Consider the following 12071-nt stretch of genomic DNA (forward strand, 5'->3'; position numbering starts at 1 on the left):
TTATTCTAGACTAATTCTTATAACTAATAAAATAAGTCATTTTAATGAAATAAATAAGTCTAAGGCCTTCAATCACATAAACATAATAATAAGCCCTAATTTATATTGCACTCTTCCATAGCTCGTATCACATGGATGATCTCTGGATCTCTTTCTCTCAAGCCCATCTTGAATATTCGGCTATCGCTAGACTCTTCCCAAGTGGATTGCATCAATTCTTACATTGCTTCCTTGCACTTCTCAGCTCTCGATCTTGTGATTGCCCCATTTGAAACTTGTAACAGATCTTTAAGATTTGGTCCTCCTTGGTGTCCATCACCACCTCTAGAAGCTTACACCACCACGTGCACTATCACGAATGTGTTTTCTGACCATGGAAGACCCCGCACTGGAAAACAACCTCACAGCATGCCCCAATTGTAGCATCACAACCCCTTTGGACATCCATCATGAAGAACGAACATGCTGGTGTTTTCACAAAATGGTGATAATCTCGTTAGGGTGTTTGTCCCATGTGTTGGTGTTTAACTGAGAAAATTGCAAGTACTTGAATTGCGTACAAATGGTCTTTATTTATAGATCATAAGGCGCTAGTTGGCGAAAGGGTGCAACCATTGTTAAGGGACACTACCGTTCGACTAAAACGGTTATTTCTCTTGACACTTCCTCAACCAACACATCTCATGGAAACTATAACACACGAATTTATAGTGGGATTTTAGAAAATAATTTTAGAAAATGAGACGGAAGTTACTGAACCTTTTAAAACTTTTTTCCTTCTCTTCCCAGAATATAAAAGATTTTATAGTTAAAATTTAAAACTTACATTTATAAACCTAAGAAAGAATTTTATAGTAGAATTCATTTAATTAAAATACGAGTCATTTTACGAAATATGATTTTATACGTTACATAAAATGTCTAGGCATCAAGGGAGCTATAATGATAACAGAATATTGTGTTTGTTGAGGTCAACGGTGCTATACAAGAATTAAGGATACCAAAAGGTCTTTTTCTGGTTGTCGAATGAGAATGTATATAAGCCTGTCAAAAAATGAAAAAATTTGAGGATGTATATGTCGTTTGGTCGTTGCTTTCTTGGAATAATTCTGCCGAACGAACTCTGGGGTGGCAGGCAATTGGCAAAAGACCGTACGTATTTCACCCTCACATGCACAATAACCTTTGTGGATTTACGGAGAGCTAGGGTTCCCAAAGTAACCAATGTCAGTTGGGCTCAAGGCTCCATTATGGGGAAGCATATGACGTATTATAAAATTATTTTTATTATAAAATATATCTAACACTTTTCTTTAAAAAAAAAAAAAAAAAGTTCGCACCCACGAGCCCAATAATATAGTATGAGTCGAGGTAATACAAGACAAGAACAAAATATCACAAGATCAGTTAAGTCAAAGCCACAAACTCCCTCGTATGCGTGGCCCAGCTCAAAGTCCTCGCAAACAAGGCTATTCCTTATTTGTACCATCAGTCTTCTTCTGCTAGACTGGAGTGCTACTATATTTTGTGTTCTCCAACAGTTAAAAAAATAAAACTTTTCCAAGATTGATTGACCTTTTCTCTGTTCTTTGGGTTTATTTATTCTTAACGAAGCATCCAAATTGAAGTAATTTCGACTCAATGCAATATAGGACTTGTTTAAACTTAAACGGTGGGTTTGGATACACAAAACATCTCATCTTATCTCGTCTCGTTTTATTATTATAACTTTTCCAAATTCTTATATAAAAATATAGTAAATAATTCAATTTTTTTAAATTCTATAATAAAAATAATATTAAAAAATTATATTCTAATAATATTTTATTCAACTTTTAACATATCATTTCATCTCATCTGTATTGTCACCCTAAAGTTAAGGTGATAGGCTATCCATCAGATTCAGATTTTTCATTACAAGCATCCCCTAACTTGTACTGTACAAATCCTTTACTGGCTGTATTGAATAATTTGAGCAAGTGCCTCTCTCTCTCTCTCTCTCTCTCTCTCTCTCTCTCTCTCTCTCTGGTATCTGGACAAAATTTTGAATCTGTTTTGTGATGGATAGAGATAGCAATACAGTGAGTTGTTTATTTACTACCCCTTGTAATAACTTCATTTATGGATAGGGATTAGAAGCTACGCTGGGTGCATACCATGCAAGCTTACTTGACCAAAATGCTTCTAGACTAATATTAGAAATATTAGGTGTAGTTGGACTAAAAGAGTGTTTTGTTACAGATTTAAGAGATTTGAAATCAAATTCCAGCCCATCCATGTCTTCTTATCAGAAGGGTATACGAAATTTAGCTCAAACATCTCCTTACTAACATGCTCACCAGATTCGCAGAAGCCAACCAACTTTGCAACAATTTCAGCACTCTCTTTTACATGCTGCATGTTATGAGGGTCTGTCCACAATTTGTTCACCAATTGCAATCTCCTTTGTTTTCCACCAGGAGGTATTTCCCATTTTGTATAAAGCATTTCTCTTTCCTCTACTGTTAGTTTGGAATTCACCCTCTTTGCTAGATATTCCCTTTCTTGCTTAAGAGCCTTGATACTGCATTCAACACCATGAAACAAATGGTAAGGAGTTGTGAGCAATTAATTGTATAATGAACAAGTCGTCTACTACTTGTTTCGGTTGTAAGTTCATCTAACTCAATCTCCTTGTACAAAGTTTGATATATTATACAATTAGGAGGCATTGGTACTAATGCTTGAAGTACCTTGCTGAAACTGAGCCTGCAGGTTCATCGCCTAGAAGTGCAGGACTTGCATTTCCAAGCTCTGCAAAGTGCAGCTCCAACCATGTCAATCTTCTAAGTTCAACCTCTATATATATCTCATCAGCTGGGTCTCCCCTAAATAACAAGTAAAACTGAGTGCGGTGCAGAATTGAAACATGACACAAATGCCATAACATGACAATTTGCTTTCTCTCATCCTCAAACTTTAAATTCCATGGCTTTGGGGGAGTCTGATCGATTATATTCGGTTCATCAGCTCCAGCTGCATTCTCCAGCTCCAATACCTACATAAAATACGGAATGAAAGCAAAAGTTAAGGTACTCTCACTCTGTGTTGGTTGAACATAATAGAAAAATCACAACCTATAAAAAGATTTCATATTCTAGCATAAAGAGTGAGTCAAAGTATTTATTATACTGGTCATCCAATATCGAAAAATGATAATAATTCTTCACACTATTAGAAACTGTACAAGTTCTACTCTCCCTGTAGGCACAGGATACCCACCCGCGAAGGAGGAGAGTTGAGGACCGAATGCCTTCAACCTTTCATTGGACACAAACACCCAAAAGTACAAACTAATCATCCACTCGCAAGATCTTAACACTAATCATCCTAACACTTTTTGTTGGCTGGTTTTGTAAAAGCCCACCTGACTCAAGTTTTATCTAGTGTTTTATCTAGTGAACTATTCACCGATGTATGCTTAGACTAATATTTTCATGAAAAACATAAGATTGGAAGGGGTTCTGAGAACCCCAGTTTGCTTTGTGAAACCAAACATCAGGAAAATTAGAATAAACAGTCTTTTTTCTTTTTTTTTTTTTCATGGAAGTGTGAAATCTAGGTGTATAGGTTTCAGATTTTGTTGGTTTTATTAATAAATATTTTTTGTGCTCCATCTTTGGTTGGTGAAACTCTTCCTGATTGTTTTCGCCTGTGGACATACCTCACATTGGGGGAGCCACATAAATATCGCGTTCTCATGTGATTGGTTTGTGGAATTTACTAAGATTGTGATATATTCCATTGCAAAATCCATAGAGGATGATCAGGCCAAGCAATTTTGAGATTAAAGGCTGGAAAATAAACATTTGCCTAGTAGATATAAGAGGCTAATCGATGCAATGGTAACTAGTATAGCTTAATGACTCGTACGTCTATGAAATATAAATTACATCTTACATGTAGAGTAAAATTTTTAATTCTAAGGTAAATTGAGACTATAAATGATTTTTTACCTGGCAAACCAGAAGCTGCTTTTGATATTGTAGCTTTGCCACCCGTTCTTTTAACTCAGTAACATAAGTTTGAATGCTCCGAATATTCTCCTCAGCAGCGTTCTTGAACATCCTCTGCATTTTCTTCACATTAACTGAATTCGATTGCTGTGTAGCAGGAGTTCCCTCCCTTGATGGGACACAATTACCATGTCCATCACTCTTTACTGGAGTTACTTTACAAGGCAGGGGGAATGTATCACTACTAGGCACAACATCATTATTCTCAGGGGCTTTGTTCTCTGTCTCAGATTCCATCATCCTATTAGAAGAGGACAGAGGTGAACATGGCGATCGAATTATGTTTTGCATATTTGCATTGTTGCTCACGGTGAAAGGAAGAAATTTCTTCATTTTGGATTGGGTCTTGCACTTAGGAGTCTCCTTGCTACTAGCAAAAGATGAAACCAGCCTGTCTATAGATTCCTGAACATTCTCAAGCTTCTTTTCCAAAGATTCAATGGTGCTTCCTTGGCACTTCAATCGATTTATTTCTTCCATCAGGTTGGCCTTATCTCCAATCACAATTTCTTCAGGAATGGAGCTAACCACTTGCATGTCCTTTATTTCCGACAGCAGTTTTGCAATGGTTTCAGCGGCTTCTCCACTCCCTATTCTATGTGAAGCAACCTCCTTATGCAGTACTTCAAGGGCCCGGTTTGCTTCCTCACCAAGCTGCCTCTGCCGCTGCTCAAGCTTTCTTATTTCATGCACGAGCATGGATTGATCTGTTGAAGTGACTGATTGCCTCAAAATTGCCTGCCTTCCAATTGCATTTCTTGGCCCAGTTACCGGGCTAGATTTATCAGAAACTGAGTCGTTCTCACCAGGGAAAGCAAGACACCTAACGACTTGCCCGCATTGCCTTAACCCCTGTGTGGTTTTCGTTTTTGATAAGTAATGAGTCAAATATAATTAAAGATGAAATGTTTATATGAGATCAAGATAAAAACATAATTAAAGGTGTATAACAGTGATCACTGTCGTACCTTTTGAGCCTTGTGTGATTTTCTTTCCAGTTCGAGTTGGGAATGAGCAATGTCTCTCTGGCGCTTAAGCTCTTCCATCTCCCTCTCCATCTAGGAAATGTAATTTTCATTACAGTTAGATTTACATTGATTGATGATAGTCACTTTGTTTTCACTTTTTCAACTCCTCTCCTTTTTTTTATTGTCCTTTTGGTTGATAAAAGACTAGTAGAATATACATTTCTTTATCAATCTAAACAAGAATACTCGACTAGTGCCCAGTATATCATCGTGCATGTTCAATTTATGGCCTAGGATTAAAAGGAGGAAAGCATTTATGTCGCCACATTCCTTTAGTTGGGGTAATATGGCTTTATTGAGTTAAGTTCGGTTGAATCACACTTCTATGAAGCCATTTACTTACGAAAGTTATGTGGGCTACAAAGGCACCACGATTAAGCTACCTCATTTAGAACATATATGTAGAAAACAGCGCGTCCAAGACTTCTATAGATTTACTAGTAACTTAAAAAACTCATGCTGTGGGAGTTACAAATTATCAATTACTCAAAAAGAAAAGGTATACCTGTTGTATTTTTAAGTCCTTCTCCACTAGTAAAGACCTCAAACATGAAGATGAAGAAGGCTCAGGACTCCGTAACTCTGCTTCAAGTCTGGCCACTTCCTTCTGCAAATGCTTCACCAGTGTCTTGTCTGAAACAACCTAAACCGAAATCCAGTGGGATAATTAGGCTGTTTTGAATGTTGTAGGTACTTTGTAAGTATGCAGGATAACACAATCACCATAATAACCAAGATCCCAAGCACTATATTAATCTAGTCGCATGACAAGATCAAAAGATCTACACAAATAATTTCATTTAGAAAGATATATTATACACGTATGTATGCTTTAGAATCAATATATAAACAACTACAACCATACATTGTTATGTTTTCCTTAAAAGCAAGGTCTTGAATAAGGGCACCCACGGCCCGCATGGTACACAACTAACATGACCTATTTACTATATTATTACTTGTGAATCACAAGGTAAGTGATTCCATGAAAAAGAGCCTCAGACATTGCGAAACAAATACTTGAAATTTTTCTTTCCTTTCAGAAATAATTACCTCAAATCAGCTTGTTAGTTCATGTGATGGACTCAATATTGCCAAAGTAACAAGTTCTCAGTAGCGATTGCAGGAAACATACAAAACAGTAACTAGCTAGATATATGAACACATACATACATCCAATAATGCGTGTGTTAATTCCAATTTGTGAAAAAAAAAAAAAAACGTAGCACTGGGTTCCCAAATAATTATTTTTGAATACTTCATCCTAAAATAAAAATCTTGGATCAGAAACACTATTATCAATAAAAAGTAGATAGTCTAAGTCAAATGACCTTCATTCTATGTCAGAGGCAAGCATGAGTTTTAATGAGAATCTTCTTTATTGTTGTTGTTTTTATTATTCTTATTCTAGTTATTATTTTGAAAATAATGAGGATAGTTGAGAAAATGTTGGAGTAAATGTTTTCTATTTCTAGAAGGAAATGATCAGTACAGTCTTAGGGTGTGCAAGCCACGTGCAGTCCTAATAACCTAATGTCCTTAGTTGTGATTCTTCCTTAAAGTAGCTTCCTGATTCTTCCTAATCTTATTTCCTTCATGGTAAATATGATCTAGATTTCTTTAAGCAAGAGAACCGAGCTTCTAGCAAGTTATATGATCTTACTTATCCCAAGTTTCCAATAGCCTTGTCAGCCTCACTCAACTTATAATGAAGCAAGTTATTGAGAAACACTCCTTTATAGCAGATTCAATATATGAACTTCAGTTAGCTGTTATGAAAAACACTCCTTTATAATAATGTCACTAGACATTCAGGACAGATAACAGAGTAATTACTATAAAATACGGAAGTATGATTTGCTAATTATCATACCATGTTTACTTGGGCATTATTGGTAACTTCCTTTGCGCTAGTTGCAAATGAGAGTGTATTCCTCGTTTGCTCTACATGACTTAAAGCTGGACTCATGGTACAAATAATTGCTGTCCGAGCATTTCCCCCAAGTGAAGACTGCAATATTCGTGTGAGTTTGGAATCCCGGTATGGTACATGGCCACTCCTTTTGCCACCGCTGAAACCATAAAAACCAATACGGCATATAATTACATGCAGTTGAATTTCATATATCAAGATACATTTAAGGTCCAAGACTTTTCCATTGGTCAACATAGATATTTATTGATAGGCAAATTTTTTCCAACTCTCAGCTTCCAAATCCTGTAATATTCATTCGTCAGAAACTTCTACCGAGTCATTCCACTGATTTGATTTGTTAAAGACTCATAAGTTTATCTCTCCAGTTTGGTTGTTACCAAATGTTTCTGGCATCAATATCATACAGAAGAAAAAATGTGCGAGGAGCTGAATTGTTACCGGCCCCTAGTATATTCATTATTCATTCGTATATATATAGAAGTAGCAGTTACATAGCCATTCTAGAGAATGGCAGCTGGTGAGGACAGTTGGTAAGGACATCACATCCAGGTTATCTTCTTGAAGGGTACACCTTATACTAGTAATGTAACAGAGTTTCATGAGCATCATGGTAACAGTTTTGCACACAATAGCAAGCAACTTGATTCAACTAGCATTAACAAAAATTGAATTAAAACTATTTTTTTTTTTTTTTTGGGAATGTCACAACATAACACTAAGACAAACTTATGAAACTGAGGTTCCAACTGTATTAGAATGTGATGCTTCCATGTTTGCACTTTCTTACCTTAGCTTCCTGATCACTGTTGTGAGTGTCAGCAAGCTACGGTTGATGTGACTGCCTTCCTTCAATCTTGTGCCATCTGCATTTGTTTGGGAGGCACGTTCACTTCCAGCAAGGTCCACAAGATTCTGCAATGTTCCATAACTCCAATCAACATAACTGAGCAACTCTTTACCGTTAAGAAGCCAAAACGTCGGATAGCAAACAACCATACCAAACTTGCTATGAAAGACTTTACACGGCCTGAACTTTCCCGAAGGCTACTCTTTATTGTCTGAAAGAAAAAAAGTAAAATATCCCAGTCTCATGCATTATTTATAGTAGGATGAAAAAAATCACACAAGGAATACAATAGATAGACATACCAGCCTGAATATTTGATGTGATCTTGAGCTTTTATCATTTAGAGCAGTTTCCCCCACCTGCCTTTGAGCTGCACCCACAAATGGAATTGGTATAAGATTGTACAAGTCATTAAAGACAATACAAAAATTATCTTAGTAAATGGGAGAAAAGAGGAAAAAGGTCAGGCTAGTAGCTAAAGGCTTGCAGTAGGATTTATCTATCTTTATAATTCAGATTCATGCGTTGAACACAAGGAAAAGAAAAGAAATTTGGTATTGAAAATTGCAGGTGAGTTAATTCCAGTAACTATCAGAGCAAGATCCAATGCTGGATGATATGAAAATCTCATTTAAGAAAACCACTAAACATAGAAAAATGTACAGCTCTGCCAACAGACTGATCAGTCATAATACAAAACCCAAAGATATACATCGTGGACGTTCATGTGAATTGAAGTATGAAGCATCTTGGACGTGATGAAGTTAAAGTAGGAAACCTTAATAGTGAATAATTAACGTAAAGTCATGATCACCTTCACAAATGCCAATTAAATGGCGTAAATGTTGGCCATCCTTAACAACTTCCTCAACAAGTTTTTCCACGACAGTCCCTTTCTGCGTGTTTCACAACAACAGAAACAAGAATAGGGTTTCAGTAAAAACGTTGTAAATTCATTTAACTTTATTCATAAGAAAATATTCTTGCAAGTACCTCAGGATCATCCAGAAGCCGAAGGGAACCAGATTCGCGATTCAGAAGGTCTATAACAGCCTCATTATAGATCTCCAAAGCAGAAGCACTCAAAACAAAATCCCTCTCTGGATGCTGTGAAATAACTCACACGTGGAGCAAATATAAATGCAACTTGAAAAAAAAAAAATCAAATGATCTAAAAGTTTTCCCCTCACAAGACAAAGGGAATCCCAGAAGAACTACAACTGCTTTTGCTATGAATTAAACTTACATTCCTGATGTGTTCAAAGATGTCCCTGACGGCATTTTCAGTAATTCCTCTCATCGTATATGTCTTACCACTGCTGGTCTGCCCATATGCAAAAATTGTCGCTGCAAGGGAAAAAGGCATTTTGTACTTAAGAGTAGGCCAAAAGCACCAGCTATCACGAGGGAAACATAACTAAAACTGCAAGCTGCTGGCTAGATATGCTGTATATAGTTACCATTCATTCCAGTAAGTGCGGATAAAGCAACATCTTTAGCTCCTTCTTCATAAACCTTCTGAGTTGAGCACGTAAGACCAAAAACTTTATCTGTCATATAAAATACAGTAAATAAAGCGTCAATTTCTCTCAAAAAGCTAAAAGGACCAATTTTACTGTCTAAAGGGACACACTATCATGTACTTATTGTGACTCAATTGCAAAAAATGAGCGTTTAAAGTTTAAAAGGTTCTTAAAAATATTTTCCAATTAACAATGTTCAACATTTAATTTAAAAAAAGTAGAGAATCACAAGAAGAATAGGCAGTTTCCATATAACATATACCAAAGGAGTATGTGGTTGCAGTGCGCTCATGATTTGGGTTCTTGAATACAATAGTATGATCATCAATGCAATCCCAAGCAATGAGATCATACATTGCTTGCTCCTTCCGGCTCAGCGGCCTCATCCGAACAGTGACTAATATTTTCTCCTCACGAACTTTTGGACCACCGGGGGTGCATGACGGGGTCCTTTGTATCTTAGACAACGGCGTGGCTGGTGTCCCAACCATCTTGTCCATAACTGGTCTCCACTGTACAAAATTGATCAACTTATACGTAGAGGATGAAATACTCTAAAGCAGAGCAAAAGCATTCAGAATGATCATATCATTATTTCTATATAGTCATTGCAAATAGCAATATCAATCTTATCAGTAAGTTATTTTTTCATTTGTAAGTTCTATGTTCACCTAGTGGGTCTTGAATTTACGATGTCACCCGCCACCCTGTTCTTAAAAGTAAAAGAGGTGTCATTTGAGCTATAACTCATTGGCATTGATGGTAAAAAGTCCATTATAGGTAGACCCACTAAATTATCAACATATAATATCCAATGTTGTGAATAAACATGGCGCATGGTTGTAATTCAGCATCTGATTTTTTAATGCAGTATTAACAAGAATCAGATGGGACACAAATCGACCCCAAGAGAGAAACTAGGGTTTCTCGGACAAACTAGTTAGATTTCCTCAATTATTTCCCCAGATATGAAAGTGATTCTCCCGCCCCCCGGCCCCCCAAAAAAAATCCTAAACTCTGCGAGTCTCACGCATGGCATAATCAGCAACAATTTAAAGCCTGAAGGAGGACCTATCAATCAATGCGCAAGTAATTTCATGCGCAGTCAACGAACTTCACCTGAAAAATGGTTTAAAAAGATGAATGAATGCGGTAAAGAAAGCAGAAGTTTCTATAAGTATTCAAACTCCAAAGGACCGCTCTTCTTGATTTCTTTCTTTACCAGGAAAAAAAAAAAAAGAAAAAAAAAAAGGCAATCCAACAAAAAGCACCTGAAGTGAAGAAAGGAGAAAATAAAAAAAGAACTCTGAAGTGAAGAAAATAGAGAAATGATAACTCACAGAGAAATCTTTGATTCCTCCAAAGTGCTCTAACAATGCCAGACAATCTAGTTGCCCCCGCCGCAGGAAAGAACGCCGAGTCGAAAGCGGTACGAATATTTTTGTCAGGGTTTTGTGAGAGGACTCTGTAAAATCACTCAACCAGTGATCCACGAGAGAAGAAGAGAGAGGTCAGAAGAGATTCTTTGTCCAGCATGTGGCCGTGAGGTTGAAGTAGAGAGAGAGAGAGAGAAAGAGAGAGAGAAGATTCAAAGAATGTAACTGTTAACGGCTAGTTCCTCTTTCTTCCTTTTTCTTATTTATTTTTTTGATATTTCGTTGTTATCCTCCGATCACGTCTGTGCATGCCCGCTCCTGAAAGTTGCGAATTTGAATTAATTTCGTGGGTCCACTCTGAACAAAAATCCAATAACGTTTAGGCTTTCTGGGCCAAGTTTTCTTCTCACAAAACCCAATAATTTGTCAGCCATTAACACTCGGATTAGTTAAAATTAAATTTAATAAATATTTAATTATTAAATAATAAAATATACTCACAATAGATTAATAAAATTTAACTACAGTAATTTTTAAAAAAATTTTTAAATTTAAAAATTACTGTACATACATCAAATACATATTTTATTAATTATTTTTCTCTCACTTTCTTCTATCACATATTTTATCACAATTAATATATTAATTTAAGTTAGTGATATATTAATTTAATAAGAATATGATTATTAATTAATATATAATATGTAGAATAGTAAAATATGATAAAATAAATTAATAATTAAAAAAATTAAATATTTTAAAATTATTAGTTATTTATTACTATATAATAAATAAATATATTATTTAATATAGATATTTGATTTGAATAATCAAAATCAAATTCATCTTATATTATTTTATTGTTATATAATGAAAAAATAGTTATTTCAATATAGAGATTTATGTGAATGAAATAGCCAAAAATTAAATTTCTCTTACATTCATAAAAAATATCATTTAACTTTAACTAATCCAATAAGAATGCTCCTAAGCATTCCGTCCACACAGGTACCTCCTCCATATCAATTATTTCTTCATCCACTGCCAAATTAGGCACTAATAGTAGATTCATTAAAGTTATATTTCGATCAAAATTTAACTAAATTACATAAAAATTCATTGCAGTAGACTCAACAAAGTTACAATATTTTTAACTTTTATCATTTTCACTAACCAAATCTATTGAGTTTAAGTTGCTGACCAAATATTATTTTGGCATAAAAATTCCCTCTCGCATGCTATTCATTTTGTGTGAGTTCACAACTCTAGAAATTTTATCTTGGTTTAAGAAGCAAGAAGCATCCAA

The 12071-nt window shown here is 35.5% G+C and overlaps 1 protein-coding gene across 1 annotated transcript; it reads right to left on the minus strand.

Moving 5' to 3' along the window:
- Positions 1-2228: 2228 nt before the first annotated feature.
- On the minus strand, positions 2229-10980 carry LOC108990935 (kinesin-like protein NACK2). Its single transcript, XM_018965062.2, has 15 exons — positions 10730-10980; positions 9652-9901; positions 9327-9416; positions 9113-9213; positions 8860-8973; positions 8681-8762; positions 8169-8236; positions 8018-8077; positions 7807-7931; positions 6957-7155; positions 5589-5726; positions 5024-5113; positions 3996-4907; positions 2733-3037; positions 2229-2563 (listed from the first exon to the last, which is right to left on the minus strand). Exons 2-15 carry the CDS (start codon positions 9887-9889, stop codon positions 2236-2238), a joined length of 2850 nt encoding a protein of 949 aa, XP_018820607.1. The 5' UTR covers positions 9890-9901; positions 10730-10980; the 3' UTR covers positions 2229-2235.
- Positions 10981-12071: the final 1091 nt, after the last annotated feature.

The sequence above is a fragment of the Juglans regia genome, chromosome 1, assembly GCF_001411555.2.
Source record: "Juglans regia cultivar Chandler chromosome 1, Walnut 2.0, whole genome shotgun sequence".
NCBI classification, from domain to species: domain Eukaryota; kingdom Viridiplantae; phylum Streptophyta; class Magnoliopsida; order Fagales; family Juglandaceae; genus Juglans; species Juglans regia.